This window comes from Syzygium oleosum, unplaced genomic scaffold (genome assembly GCF_021117445.2).
Source record: "Syzygium oleosum isolate NSW1041296 unplaced genomic scaffold, Sole_v2.1 Sole_v2.02, whole genome shotgun sequence".
Lineage (NCBI taxonomy): Eukaryota > Viridiplantae > Streptophyta > Magnoliopsida > Myrtales > Myrtaceae > Syzygium > Syzygium oleosum.
In genome coordinates, this window is record NW_026607486.1 from 9,939,432 (window position 1) to 9,955,218 (window position 15,787).

Here is a 15,787-nt window from a genome sequence, read left to right on the forward strand (position 1 = left end):
GGGAGGTGACGGCAAAGGGTTGGGACAGCGGTGGCGGTGGAGGGCGGAGGGGGGCGGCGGTGTGGAGTTCGTGTTTAGTGGTCAAACGCAATGCATACTTGTGTCAATGTCCGACGGTGTCGACGACCAGCGCTGGAGATGAAAACAGAAGCACAATGATAGGCCTCCACTCTGGATATTCAATCAAATGTTTTTCAAGATGGTACTTATGAAAAAGTTCATTAGAAATCCATACATATAGCAATTATTTTATGTGGCGGATTGAAATTGTTAAAGGCCATATTGTTATCCCGACAACCGGGTGCAAGTTATTTCGAGTTTGAACAATCTATATGGACTAAAGACGTAGACTTACTTGATTTGTGGAGCTTGCATGGTGTTCCACGGATTCGAGCAGGGCCTCTTCACTGATGCCCTTAAATTATAAAAAAAAAAAATCATTAGAGGCAAATCAGAATCAAATCCTTTCATCACATGAACACGTGGATGTAAGGAATTAAAGAATGCAATAAATAAGAATTATCTACGTAATGAAATATGGAATGAATCCTTTATGAAATCCTTTCATCACATGAAACACGTGGAGGTAAGGAATGGAGAATAAAATAAACAAGAAATTATCTGCGTAAGGAATGGAGAAAAAAATAAACAAGAAATTATCTGCGTAATGACATACTGAATGGGAAGTGAAAAAATGAAACTTTGGCTTTTGAGACCATATATTATAATAATTATATTCTCTTTTCATTCCTGATTGCAGAAACTTATTGGAGGAAACTGACTCAAGCTTGACCTCTAATTGGAATTTTTGCAAATATGACCAATCATGTAAGGACTTTTCTTTATATTGAGGATGGAAGTAAAAAACTTAACCCATATTAGAATCAAACTTAATTTTTTTGGTGAATAGAGACTACACCAATATAGGATCATAAATTCTGGTACTTAATCAACCAGAGTTGTGCTCTAAAATAGAATTGAATGGCCAAGTAAGTATTTTTACATTTGATGATCTTAAAAATGCTTTACAAACAATAACACTTGGATTGGTTAAGTGACACCATGTCAACATGTCACTCAAGTCGAAAACGATACCTGTATCAGTACTTTCTTTGCCGAGTGGGGCTTATACAGTTCCATCGTGCTTATATATATGTAGAGGTAGTTTTAGCCATCTGCAACTGCAAATAAGAGAGAAGCCTTCCTGGTAGCTGAAGAGTGGGGTTGAAGCTAGAAGAGAGAAAATGGCACCCACTCTCAGCAATCGCTTCTCAATGCCAGTGGCCCCCAGCTGTGATTTCTCAAAGGAGATTACCCTGAACAATGGCTTCACCATGCCGACAGTCGGTCTCGGCCTCTTCCGCATGGAAGGCAAGGACCTTAAAGATCTCCTCTTTCATGCCATCAAGATTTGCTATCGCCATTTCGACTGTGCAGGTACTACATATTGTCTCTGTTTCTCTGTGTGCGTGTGTTTTGGTAACTGATGCTTTGCGTTTGCAGGAGAATCAAGAAGCTTTTCCTTAATGAATAATGCATTTCATTTGAAGCACACTCTCATGGAATTCAATAGAGAGAATCTCTCTCTCTCTCTCTCTCTCTCTCTCTCTCTCTCTCTCTCTCTCTCTCTCTCTCTCTCTCTCTCTCTCTCTCTCTCTCTCGACTTGCAAGATTTAAGAAAGAGACTGAAAGTGACCAGAACTCCAATCATCTATTGTTCCACCCCATGTAAAGTGGTTGCATAAGGAGTTAATAATGCTCAAACAAGTACATTATTGTACGGGAAATCCAGTGAAAAGACATGAACCAAACAAAATTGCACATGAATTCCTTGAAGTCTGAAAAGGAAAGGATTATAAGAAAAAAACAGTACACAAGAAGTCTGATATTGCATGTGGATATAGTCTGATTCAATGAGCCAAATCTACTTACTTTACTCTTTTCCTTTTTGATTTCTAATCTTTAGTATAGATTCATTGGAATAAGGAAGCATTTGACTTCTAAGGAAAAAACATGTTCATGAATCCACATGTTAAACTTGAGATATCAAGAAAACTTTCATGAACTAAAGAAATTAATTTTCTCTGTTTTTTTAATTTTTTGCAGCCAAGTACAAGAACGAAGTAGAAGTTGGAGAAGCATTGCCCGAAGCGTTTCGCTCCGGGCTAGTCAGGAGGGAGGAAATTTTCATAGCCACAAAGGTTCATAATTTCGATACGGTTATCGTGTCGGGGGATTGTCATATGTGTCTAGCTTAAGATGTGTGCATACTCTATATTGGTTTGGAGAAAATGATGAATCTAGCTATGTACTGATAGGAGAAAAGCTAACAATTGCAGTTGTGGAACTCGGACCACGGGCATGTGATTGAGGCATGCAAAGACAGTTTAAAGAAGCTTCAGCTGGACTACTTGGATCTCTACCTGGTTCACTTCCCTGTGGCCACCAAGCATGCTGGTACTTTTCCCCAATTGCCTTATTTAAGTTATCCCTCTTGTCATTGCATTATACGAAGCTGCAATTTTGTTAAACTCGCTGTCACTAGACTATTGAGTCAGGAAGAGGGAATTGCTTGATGGAAAATGAAGCGATTTGGAAATTATCTTTATAAATATAGTTGTCTGTACGCTTAGAAAAATTAGTCAGCCGGAGATATTATCGTTATCAACAATAATCTGTGTAAACATTCTCGTTGATGGTGAAAATGTTTTTTTATTCTTGCATCTTTGTAAGTGATACAATGTATCATTTTCAATAAAATGTTTTTCCAAATCATTACTTTTACAGGAAACAAAGGCACCCAGTAAAATCTAGTGTCTTCCCTTAGGTTAGACTTCATCTCCAAGTCAGCCCGATTTATTCTGTGCACTCTGGAGGGATCGATTCCCATTGCAACTCATCCAACCTAATATATTTTTCATGATTCCGTGCAAGGCGGCATACATCATGAATGGCCGTTTATCGGAATATTCAGAGCGCTTGTGGAGTATATGACACTCCGTATAGGAATTACGACAAAACGAACTCACAATCGACAGACCATAAAAAGGACCACCTTTCAAATTGCTTTAGATTTTCAGATTGTGAGGCCCGGGGTTGCCGACAACATGAAGCTTCACTTACAACGAAAACCTCCATTGCTATGCAAGTCACAAGTGCACATAAGAAACCAAAAATGTGACAACCTCTTAGCCACTCTCTCTCTCGACACATCTATTGGTCCCACCTAAAGTTATGCTTCTACTGTTCGAACCTGATAGAAATCCACTGCACTGTCCCCCACAGGAGTGGCTCCGAGTGGTCACATGGGTGCCAAAAAACAGAGAAGTTGTGATTTTGAGGCTTAAGTCCCTAAAGCGCCTCGGTCCCCAATACTATTCATTGATTCAGGGCAAACGTTAGTAAATTTTGACATTTGAGTTTATCATGTAAGGCATTGGAGCGTGCACGAGCGTGTTGGACGAGAACGGAGTGCTGGACATCAACACCACCATAACCTTGGAAGCGGCCTGGCGCGGCATGGTGGATTTAGTTTCCATGGGCTTAGTTCGCAGCATCGGCATCAGGTTCGCTCTCCTGTCTTTACGAAGTATGCCTGTATGCCTGTTCGAACATTATGTGCAATTCCTGTATTGATGTTTTCTTTTTTCCCAGCAAAAACATGAAAGGGGTAGTACAGCAATGAACTATTTGTTCTCAAGAAACTCACTTTTGCACTCTATCTTAAAATCGCAGAAAACGGTAAAAGCGATGATTCGTTTTCTTTCTACTCCTTTTCCAGCAACTACAGCCTCCTCCAGACAAGGGCATGTTTGGCATACTCCAAGATAAGGCCTGCTGTGAACCAAATCGAGTTGCACCCCTACTTCCAACGCGATTCCCTCGTCAACTTCTGCCAGAGGCACAGTGTCTGCGTCACAGCGCACACGCCCCTAGGAGGCGCCACGGCCAACACCATTATGTTCGGGTCGGTCTCGTGTTTGGACAACTCGATTCTAAAGGTAACTAGATCGATGTTGTATCATTGGTCCATTGGGTTAGCGACCAACCGACACTCCCCAATAATTCAAACTTTTTGACAGAGGGAAATGTGAAAGTGTGGATAAAATCCTTTACCCTATATGGTGCTCTCGTTGGCGTCTTGCTTAATTTTCTCAACTGTTGATACATGTAAATAAAGTATGCCTCGACAATTAAAATATGTTGAAACACCATGGAAGCCCTGTGAAGGATAGAAAATCCACAGTAACACCACGCAGTTGCAATCTTAGCAAGAGAGGACATATCATTGGCCTAGCCAAAAAAGAAAATGCGTGGACATGTGAACCAATACTAACCAGTACCCTTGATCTTTTCTGTTTGTTTCCTTGGCTTTAGGGTCTGGCAAAAAAGTATAGGAAGACGGTAGCTCAGATCGTGCTATGGTGAAGCATTCAACGTAACACAGTGGTCATCCCAAAGACATCGAAACCCAAGAGGTTGGAGGAGAACTTCAAGTTTTCGATTTTGAGTTGGAAAAAGAAGACATGGACCTGATAAGGAGCTTGGACCAGAACTACCGGACAAATCAACCTGCAAAGTACTGGGGTGTTGATATATATGCATGAGTTTCGAGCCTGTTTGGAAAGAGAGCAAGGAAAAAACTTGGGAACAATTGGACATCTGCTGCATTTTGTAACAGAGTGCCTCTAGAAGTTCTACAATGTTGGGCTGAAATATTATTCACTTCAACTGGTCTCAGCAAAAGATAAGGAATAACAGAGTCTTCTATTCTTATCAAGAAAATGTGCACGGAAAGACAACGGTGCACAATATGCAAACTCCTTACTCTTCCATGCATCTCAAAGTTATTGTCTCCTACTTACCTGAACTTTTTGTGATCCAATGGAAAACCGCGCGCATGGATCCTCTGCCTTGCGATGTGCTTTCCTTGGATTTTTAATCAATCTCAACTATACCTCATTCACGTGCATCAATGGTTGAGACTGATTGAGACACCAAGCATAGCACCCATCAAAAGACCGCTGCTAAAAACTCTAAGAAATCATAAATCTGATCATGAGAAAAACTAACATCTATAACTTTCAAGGGAAAATTACAATCTCGCTTCCCATGGAACATCCAGATTTTACTAAACCAACTCATAGTTAAAACAGTGAATACGAAGTACCAGCTATGTGCAGATTTTGGTTTAACATAAAGTTAAACTCTTCATTCCATTTTAATGGAGAATGCACAAAAGAAAAACAAAGAAAAAATCTACGACAGAAACATTATTTACTTTCTATAAGACAAACACTATAAAAGCAAACTAGAGGAAAGCAATGCCTAATGATAATTCATCGAGACAAACCGATTACTAGACATTACTTACATCTGACTTAAAAGACAGGTAGTCAATGTAAGATGTTTAAGAATTTAAACTGTGTAATTTCCCCTTTTCACCTTCCACTGGGAGGCTTGTCCAGTTGATATTATTTGGTCAAAAAGTCCACCAATGAAACTGAGAGTTCTTAATGAAGAGAAAAAACTTCTATCCTCTGGTGGGTTGAACAACTCTATGTATTCGTCATACATTCCGCCAATTTTGATCCAGTGAGAATGTTAATTAGCAGCAATAAGTATGCCTAGTCAGGATAATGCAAGAGCTTCTCATGCCTTTCACTCTTTTTTGCTAGCAAACCAATTGGAAAAAAAAAAGATCAGTCTTCCATCTTTATATCAACTTGGTCATTCTTATAACTGCATGGGAGTAACTCGTCCTACGGTCATATACAACAAACACCCAGATTAAACAACAGCTGGGATTAAGAAACCTATGATCCTAACTCACCTATTAACAATTTGCAGCCTCTTCTGTACAAACTTGTATATAGGCCACACACATTAGTAAATTAATGGGATGATAGCAAAGCGGTCCCATGGATAGTTGTCGAATTTACTATGATACCACCTATGTGTTTCTGCTGCCACGAAGACCAAATTCGCCACCTGCCATCACAAATAACCAACCCTTCTACTCAGATGGAAAATTATAACAAAAGAAGCTGCAAGTGCAGGATGATATTCTTATATATGATAGGACGAAAAGCGCATACCACAAAACCAAACAGCAACCAGATTGTCAGGTCTGATCCTCCACTTGCAACCACTAGTCCCGCATATATAACCTTTCATCATCAGAAGTGGCAGTTAGAACCATAAAAAAGCAAAGCTAGTCAAAACCAGAATTTTTTAAGTTTTTCTTCTCAATCTCCTAGGTCAAATTCAGGGACTGGAACACCACAGAGAGAGAGAGAGAGAGAGAGAGAGAGAGAGAGAGAGAGAGAGAGAGAGTTACTATCTCAGCCAAATAGTGAGGACACGACACACGTTCAAACCAATTGCCATGAGGGACTACATATTCATGACTTTCTTCTCTGCGTTCACGTAGTGAGCCCTAAGAATATCAGGAAAAATGGACAGTCAAGAGCAACATATTAATATGAGAACATCCGTCTTATCGATGCTTGTTGAGGCATTCCTCTCATCATCTAGTAAAATAAGTGAGATAGTCAAAGAGAGAGATCCTTTAAAACGTTATTCTCCCTTTCTAGGTTAAGTATGATGAATATCACATAATTAAACAATGCAGAAAATATGAAAATTTTGATTAAGAAAAGATATCGTGCAGGTTAATCACATCCTAGAAGCTCTTCAAATGCACCTAAGTGTTCAGAGATAAGATAGTGTCAATGAGAAACTAATCCCATTAATGGTAGAGCTACACATACAAGGATTCTATGACACTGATGCTGATGAATCCAACCCCAGAAAAAGATAATAGCACCAATCCAGTGACGCCATCCAAGCTTCATAAGAGGATTGACAAACTCCAACAAATCAAATTCGCTGGAGGCCATCTGATCTTTGCCTCTAACAATGAACTCAGACACTCGATTGGCTGAAAATTCATATACTTCCGCTGCAAAATTGCTGCAAAGTGACAATGGCGCAGTGGTGTAGAAACTTGCCACAGTGAAGAAAAGAAATCATCAATGAGAAGAGATAGAAGCATGTCACATAATAGAATTGAAAGCCAAACATATTTGCACAAAAATAAATCACATCAAGGCATTGTAATGATAAACCACCTGCACCTAGGTGATCAACAGTAGTGCCTGACCGTGAATCTCACAAAGAAGACTACTCATTCATGGCATACCGGAAACACATCCAGTTAAGCATAAACTTATACTTGTGGTTCAATAAAACCAAGGAACTTCAGATATAAGTAACTACTCCAGAAGATACAGGGGTCCTGACTAGCAGGTCACCAGCTTCTTACCAGCAAGACACCACATGAGAACTGATAAAGAGAACGTATGTAATAGTTCAAATATTGGAACACACTAGCACCAGGACGTTAGGCCCAGCCCAAACATGAGATGTTTCACAGTGTACATGACAGCATCCACAAAAAACTAAACTACCATGCCTTCAATCCATAACAGATGGAACATCAGCTTCAATAACCATATCATGGTGAACGAACTTCTCATTAACAGGCAATACACATGCAATGAACAAAACAAAACACCGTAGACAAGCCCACTAGATCAAAGATACCACTGTAGCTTCAGTAGCAACACTGATTTCCCATACATCAAATCATATGCAACAAACAATTACAATGAAGACATATATATTGTCATAAATGCTTACAGAGTCATCTATAAGTCTTGAACTAAAGTGTGAATGTTCTCTGGCCCAGCAAAATGCACTATTAAAAGGAAGGCAATGGCATGCTTGAAAGTTATTAGAAAACTTACAAAAGTCCAGTTAGATAGGCAAATATGTGCATCTGAGCTGATGGGCTGTAGTTAAAAACATATATGTTCTCATAGAGGCGCCTCAAAACTTGGATCTCCATTAACAGAAGCAGAAACACAGACTTCCAAACCATGTATCTATGCTTTAGCGGAGTTGAACGATATCTATGCAATGTAAAAAGATGCGAGCCACCTGTCAAGTGGCCGGCAATAGAGGAATAAAGAAAGGGCTCTGAGGCAATAGGTGCCATTTCATATGCGTATAGCCATGTTGCAGCAAGCAGAAGCCCTGTCCATATGACAGCTAGCGCGTAAAAATGAGTGAAGAACCTTTGAGGGACAGTAAATATCTGCAATTAACACACAAAATTGAATATTTAATACTCACTAGGGAAGAGTTCCATGTTCCGCAAGAAAAATTGCAGACTACTAAGCATGCAAATTGAACAGGACATCTGATGTTTATTTCTTTGGAACTTACATTAAAAAGGCAGCACAGCTTAAGGCAAGAACTCTTGAGCCCACTAAGGTGTACACAACATTCATTTCAGCAGAAAAGCCAGACAGCATGTCAATTCATCACAAACGAAGAACCTTAGCGCAAAGAAAAGATAATAACCAAACCAAAGCAACTTGGGCTAGTGATGTAATAACAATAGTAATTGAATTCCAGAAAGAGAAAAGGCTTAATTAAAATCAAAGTTGTTTACATAATTATCTTGTCAAGGAAACTGGAAAAAAAGGAATTTGCATACATCTCTCTTTCAGTGGGCTGTAAAAAGTTCACAAGTTAAGCTGTTGGATTGCGATCGATGCACTTTTCACCACTATCTTCTCAAATTAGTACTGGTGCATCATGAAAGTTAAGAAACAGAAGGTTAACCAACTTCTTTCACCAGTGAAAGGACGTCTTCCATATACAGTACCAATACAAGTAATTGAATCTGGAGGTTTTGAATCGGTGCCAAAAATAAAAAGGGAAAGAAGAGAAGAAGCAACTGCTAAATAGACCATTTGCATCCAACCTTGAGTACTCAAGTAATTAGGTCGTTTCCACTGAGGTATCTAATAAAGTCGGACAAGAAATATCAATTTGCAATGTCTATCTCATAAAAACCGGAAATAAATCCTCGAGATGAAACCCATGTACTTTCTGTTCATAAATCCTCTAGCTCCTCAAGTTAATCATGTTATTTCTTGATGCCCTATTAAACCCACATTCGCCTTTTACTGATCTCGAAAAAGAAAGAAATGTCACAATTTCCTTCTAAGCCCATCAAACAACCAACAAGATGAAAACTCGTGTAAGCTCCCGGAAGCCCCAACGGCCACATTTACCAGAAGCCACTGATACTAACTAGATTTCTCTCTCTCTCTCTCTCTCTCTCTCTCTCTCTCTCTCTCTCTCTCTCTCTCTCTCATAATTTTCTCGACTCCGACAAACTCATGGGAGCACCCACGGCCACGTTTACCAGAAGCACTGGTACTAACTACATATTCGTTACCCTCCCTCCCTTATTACAGCCAACATGATTTTCTCGGTACACCAAGTCTAGGATGAAAGAATCCAAGTCTGACTGAAAATAGCTTCCAAGCACAACTCAAGCAAGAATTCAAATCAAATACTTGAACTGAACTCCCACGAAACCGTGCATTCCAAACAGACCCCCGAAGGGCAAAAGAGAAACAAAGGAAAACGCGAAGGAAGCAACAGGAAGCGTCCCCATTACTTACACACAAAGAGGACTGCATGATCTTGCCCCTCTTGGCGAGCCCCATCACGGCTTCGTGAAGCCAACCGAGTCTCGGAAAAGGCAAGGAAGCGACCAACAAAGGCAAGATCCCAGCAACCCATGCCGCTCGCAGAAGCCCGACCAGTCCAAACTCCATCTTTTCTCGCCGTCTTCCGGTTTTCCTTATCAAAACCAGAAGGATTCGTTTCGTTCGATGCCCAGAAGAACCCGGGGTTCAGGCGACCATTTTCTTGAACTGCGGAGAGAATGAAGAAGAAGGTGGAGGATGGTTGCAGGAGCTTATACACGGGGGTGGGAACCGTGAGCAAGCGATGGAATCGCGGGAGTGCGACACGTTCAAGAAAAGTGATACCAAGCGTGACGTGTCTGTAATTCACAGCTCGCTGGACAGGGAAGGAGTGCCCGCGACCGGTTCGTGCTTTTTTTGCCCCTTTTTGCTTGGTAAGTGGAACCGAGTTACCCGAAGGAGAAGCCTAACGGACAATTGCAGCCTTTTTTTTTTTTAATTAATACTACCAAAAACTCTAAACTTGACAAATTTACTCTAAATTAATTTTTTAATCACCAAAAAAATCAAATTAGTACACATGTGATAATTTACCACAAACTATTTTTTTTATCACAAAAAACCCCAAAACTGGTACATTTGTGACAAATTTACCCTCCATTAATTTCAGTTAAATTATATTAATGCAAAAAAAATCACAAACTGGTATACCTGTGATAAAGAGAGGGCAAAATCCAAAACTAGTATATGACTACCAGGTGTCATTTAACAAAGCAATTTAATAGTAAAATTAAACGAAAATCAACGCATGGTGAAATTGTCATAGGTGTACCAATTTGGGATTTTTTGTGGTTAAAAAATTAGTTTGGGATAAAATTGTCACATGTGTACCAGTTTAGGGTTTTGTAACAATAACCCGTTTTTTAAGAGACTAGGGAGATAGATAATTATGTTATTATAATAAAAATCGGAAAAATGATGTTAACGATAAACCCATCAAATATATAGGTCAGATTGAAAATAGTACGACTCAAATTGATCTATTGCCATGCAATACAAATGTAATGACTCTCACTTGACCCAACTCATACCCAACACATCCTGACCCAACCCATATTGCTAAAACACTTTAATGTTTGAAATGAATTGAAAGGATATTGGAGAAGAATGTAATTGTATTACTATATCTTGTGTACATGTACATTGCTCTATTTATAATGCTAGAAAGCAAGGTGAACAATAGAAAAAAATGTTCAAGATTACATTTTCCTATCTTGTACACATCAATCACAGATTGACTGAATCAATCAGTTCAGAATCAGAATTGGTATCTCAATTGGAATCGATTCATATCTTTGATGATGTCAAACCATATTTCTAATACTCCCCTTCAAGCTGGTGGCCTGTATATGTCGAGGACGCCTAGCTTGCTCAATAGGTATGCATGTTATCTTTGACATAATGGTTTGGTAAGAACGTCTGCAGGTTGCTCTGTAGTTCCAATTCCTCTTGTCGTGATAATTCCTTCTCGTATCTTGTCTCGAGTGAAATGACAATCAACTTCTATATGTTTAGTCCTTTCATGAAAAATTGGATTTGCCGCTAATTTTAGTGCGGCATCATTATCGCAAAACAATTTACTGGGTCCATCAATTTGTACTCCAAGGTCTGAGAGTTGACCTCGTAACCTAACCATTTCGCAAGTAGTTTTCAACATGGCTCGATAATTTGATTCGGCTAACAATAATGAGACAATCAAATGCTTCTTCGTTTTCCATAAAATGAGTGATCTTCCCAACTTGATACAGAAACTAGTGATGGATCTTCTGGTCATTGGACAAGTAGCATAATCTATATCACAGTAAGCTGTCATCTTCATGTTACAATCACGAGACAGAAAAATACCAAGTCCTGGGCATCCCTTGAAATACTTTACAACTTTCAGTGTTGCGTTCATTTGAGATTGTTTTGGATTATGGATGAATTGGCTTAGTATTTGTACTGCATAAGATAAATCAGGTCTCGTCATGGTGAGATATATTAATTTTCCAACAAGCCATTGATATCCCGATGGATCTTCAAGTAATGGATCTTCGACAGATGAAGATGAGCTCATATCATATTCACGTGTTGTCAGCTGCATATTATGTTCAATCGGTATAACAGCCGGTTTACATCATGATAATCCTACTTCTAAAACAATTTCCAAAACGAATTTACGCTGACTGAGGCAAATTCTTTTGTCATATCGAGCTATTTCAATCCCAAGGAAATATTTGAGAGGCCCCAAATCCTTAATGTGGAAAGTAGAGTGAAGATATTTTTTGAAACTTGCCATAGCAGACTCATTATTCCCCATGATGAGTATATCATCAACATATATCAATAAATAAATTGATGAAGTACATTCATTCCATGTGAATAAAGCATAGTCATGTTTGGAGTGATGGAATCCCGCATTGGTTAGTGCCGTAGTAAATTTGGCGTACCATTGCCTAGAAGCCTATGTAAGCCCATATAGGGATTTACGTAGATGACATACTCGAGACTCCTCCTGTTTGCGTTAAACCCTGTGGAAGCTCCATATAGATCTCTTCATCTAGATCTCAATGTAGAAAAGCATTATGAACATCCATCTGATGTAATGACCAATTGCGAAAAGCAGCAATGGATAAGAAAGAGCGAACAGCAACTTCTTTAGCCACTAGAGAAAAAGTTTCATGACAGTCAAAACATTCCCGTTGCGTGAATCCCTTCGCAACTAATCGAGCCTTGTATTGTTCAACTGAGCCATCTGCCTTGAATTTAATCTTATATACTCATTTGTAGCCAATCGCATTTCGATGTGGTGGCAATTGAACAATATCCCAAGTATGGCTTTCCATGAGGTCATTTAGTTTAGCCTCCATTGCATTTTGCCATTGGGGGTCACATACCGCTTCATTGTAAGAAGATGGTTCCTGTTCTTTGGAAATGCGACTAATACAACACATATGTTCTGGTGATAGTCGACTAAATGAAACATATGAGGACACAGGGTATTGTGTACCTAGAGAATTCAATGTTGGACATACGTAGTCTTTAGTCTGTGTGGGAGGACGAGTATGACGCCCAAAACGTCGAGGTTGTATAGTTCTAGTCTGTTCAGGAGTTGGAGAAGACGACTCATGATGAATCCACGGTGGAGAAGTCGCCGATGGATTAAGTGAGTGGATATCCTCATATGATGAGACCAGCAATTCAACCCCTTGGTTTAAGGATTCCGTCATGATTGGTACGTGTGGCTTAAGCGCAATCATTATATATTGAGAACCCACAGATAAGTCTTCTTCTGACAAAAAATAATGATGGTCGGATGCCGAGGTAGAGGATTGTGACGAAGATGTAATTTCTTCAAATGGAAAAATGTCTTCATGAAAGACAACGACTCTGCTTACAAAGAATTGCCCCGTAGAAATCTCCATAACACGATAACCTTTCTGCAAAGAAGGATATCACATTAAAATACACCGTTTGGCATGAGGTTCCATTTTATCTCGAGGGCCCACAGTTGTTGCATAGCATAAATAGCCAACCACTCTAAGATGATCAATCCTTGGTTGTTTTCTATAAAGCAACTCAAAAGGAGTTCGCCCATCAAGAATTCGAGTTGGCATGCAATTAATCAAATAGGCTACCGTGACCACACAATCTTCCCACAAAATTTTAGGGCTCGAAGCTTGTTATTTGAGAGCTCGAGCTACTTCCAAGAGATGTCGATGTTTGCGCTCAACAATCCCATTTTGTTGAAAAGTGTATGTGCAAGAGCTTTCATGGAGTATTCCTTTGGAGGATAGGAAAGACATGCATTTAGCAGTAAAGAACTCGCGTTCATTGTCTATACGAATTCGTTGGGCAGATTTGCGGAATTGATTTTTGACTAGACAGATGAAATTCGACAGATGAGAAAAGGTTTGACTCTTGGATTGCATAAGGAAAACCCAAGTAGCTCGATTATAATCATCAACAATGGTGAGGAAAAATCGTGAGCCGTCACGATGAGGGGTATGGTAAAGACCCTAGATATCCATATGAAGTAATGAGAAGGCACTAGCGGCTCGAGATGTGCTAATTGGGAATTGTGCCCGAGATTGTCTTGCCAAAGGACAGATTGGACATTTGGGATGAGGAAAACGCACACTATGACCCAAGCGCTAATGAGAAATAAAATTTTTATTACTAGCAATTGCATTACAGTAAATGCTTTTACTTAATAACTCAAAATCTTTTGTGAAACTGGTCAAAATATATAGCCCTTGTGCAACACTACCCAAGCCCATCAATCTGCCAGTCCATGAAAGAAGCAATTTTTGGAATTGAATATGGGACGACAAGATTATCCTTGCAACCTTTTGAAACGGATAAGAGATTGAATTCAAAATCAGGAATATATAGGACATTTCTGAGGATAATATTTGAACTGAGATGAACAATGCCAATTTTGGTGACGTAAGTGATGTTCCCATTTGGAAGACGTACTGGCATGGAAGAGTATGGTTTCTTTTGAACATCGGAAAATAATTTCTCATTGCAAATTATGTGGTCACTGGCATCTGAATCAATTATTCATGCATCAACTGATATTGAATTCATCCTGCAAAGAAAAGTACCCGAAAAACTTCCGGTCTTGTTACTAGTTGTTAATCGACTCAGGGCCTCCATAATATTTTGGTACTGATCTTGGATAATTGTTTGGAATGCCCCATCAGTCCTTTACGCAGAAACTTGGTAAGCAGAAAATTCTTTGTCCTTTTTGTCTTTATCGTTCAGCTTTCCATGTAGCTTCCAGCATGTATCAATGTTATGACGTGGACGTTTGCAATATTCACAATATTTACCTTTGGTTTTTGAATTTTTCCCATTAGATTTCTATGTCCACGTGGAATTTCGTGGGCCGTTAGATGGCCTATATGCTGGTGCCGACGTGGCATGATAAGGGCCGTTGGATCGGGGCAGATGGATGAAAGAATAAGAGCCGTCTGATCCTTTCTGATCACAGCCGTCTATTCGAAACCCTTTAGGGTTTCCATCTCCGTCGGTCCTTGCAGCCACTACTCGTGGATGCTCAACGCTCTCGAGCCCTCTATGGACGCCGTGTAGCGATTTGGCCGGAGCTGGTAAATCTCACATGCTCAGCAGTGGCTAGCCGCTGACTTTCCTCTTGGACGACCAGCTGGTAAATCCGGCTAAGCGTCGGCATTGGCTCCATCGCCAAGATTTGTGACCGAAAAGGTGAGTACATCTCATTCAAGATTAGCAAAAAATGAGTTACTTTTTCCCTTTCTTCATCGTTCGGTACTGTCGGAGCGTCCTCTCGGGTCCTTCGAGCTGTTCCTTGGCCGCCTCGAGCTCATTCCATATAGTCGAAAGCCGGTTGAAGCAAGCGGTAATAGAGAGGTTCCCTTGCTTCAATTCCGACAAGGCTTGAGTGATTGTGAACAGTTTCGCTCGATCGAGCCGCCCATACATCTCGCGGATATTTTACCACATTTTCTTCGAGTCCTCAGGTGGTGGGAGTTCGGCTGCGACGTCGAGGTTGAGACAATTTCCAATCCAAGTGAGAACCAACTGGTTACACTTCTGCCATTGCCGCCGGAGACGTTCGTCGGTCGAAAAAGGAACAACTTCGTCGAGAAAGCCATCCTTCTTTTGTTACAAATGCTCGTCGGAAGTCTCGAGCCCAAGCATTGTAGTTGTGCGGTCCGGCAAGTTGTAGGTTGATGAGCCGCAGCTTAGGTCTGTCGGCTGGCAACGTGTAGAGTGGGTCGCCAGGTTTGAGACAGCCGCCACTGACGGGAAACGCATAGGGTAGGATTTCGGGTTGGAGAGCCGGGTAGGGATTCGTCCCTAGACCCGGTGGAATGGATCCGGATGCATAACCCAAAGTTGTCCAACCCGGTCCTCCATTCAGGTTGGTTCCATGCTGAAGGGGAACCGACCCACCTCCATCCGGGTTGGTTCCAAGGCCTGGATTGCTATCCTCTCCTTGTGGGCTATGTTGGGTAGATGTCTGACTCGGTCCGGTGGCTCATTGATTTTGAACTGGATACCAATGAACTGTTGGCCACTGGATTAGGCCGGGAATATGAACTGGAGTAGGAGCAGATCCGGCAGATTGTTGAATAGTAGACGGTTCTTCTTCATTTGGATCAACTGAGTATGAGGCTTGGTGTTTT

The 15,787-nt window shown here is 40.4% G+C and overlaps 1 protein-coding gene and 1 pseudogene across 3 annotated transcripts; one reads left to right on the forward strand and one right to left on the reverse strand.

Moving 5' to 3' along the window:
* The first annotated feature begins 1,229 nt into the window (after positions 1-1,229).
* Positions 1,230-4,731, forward strand: LOC115690345 (NADP-dependent D-sorbitol-6-phosphate dehydrogenase-like; annotated as a pseudogene).
* Positions 4,732-4,857: 126 nt separating this feature from the next.
* On the reverse strand, positions 4,858-10,002 carry LOC115690336 (polyprenol reductase 2-like). 3 transcript variants are annotated; one of them, XR_008814755.1, is made up of 7 exons: positions 9,546-10,000; positions 7,812-8,161; positions 6,774-7,008; positions 6,341-6,439; positions 6,099-6,170; positions 5,834-5,991; positions 4,858-4,985 (listed from the first exon to the last, which is right to left on the reverse strand). XR_008814755.1 is itself a non-coding variant. In XM_056304176.1 (6 exons), the coding sequence occupies exons 1-6, from the start codon at positions 9,664-9,666 to the stop codon at positions 5,887-5,889; spliced, it is 921 nt and encodes a 306-aa protein (XP_056160151.1). In that variant the 5' UTR covers positions 9,667-10,002; the 3' UTR covers positions 5,716-5,886. The 3 variants fall into 3 exon arrangements, 2 of the variants coding, with proteins under 2 accessions (XP_056160151.1, XP_030472528.1); XM_056304176.1 differs by lacking the exon at positions 4,858-4,985 and having other exon boundaries at positions 5,716-5,991; positions 7,812-8,100; positions 9,546-10,002; XM_030616668.2 differs by lacking the exon at positions 4,858-4,985 and having other exon boundaries at positions 5,716-5,991; positions 9,546-9,999.
* Between the last annotated feature and the right edge of the window lie 5,785 nt (positions 10,003-15,787).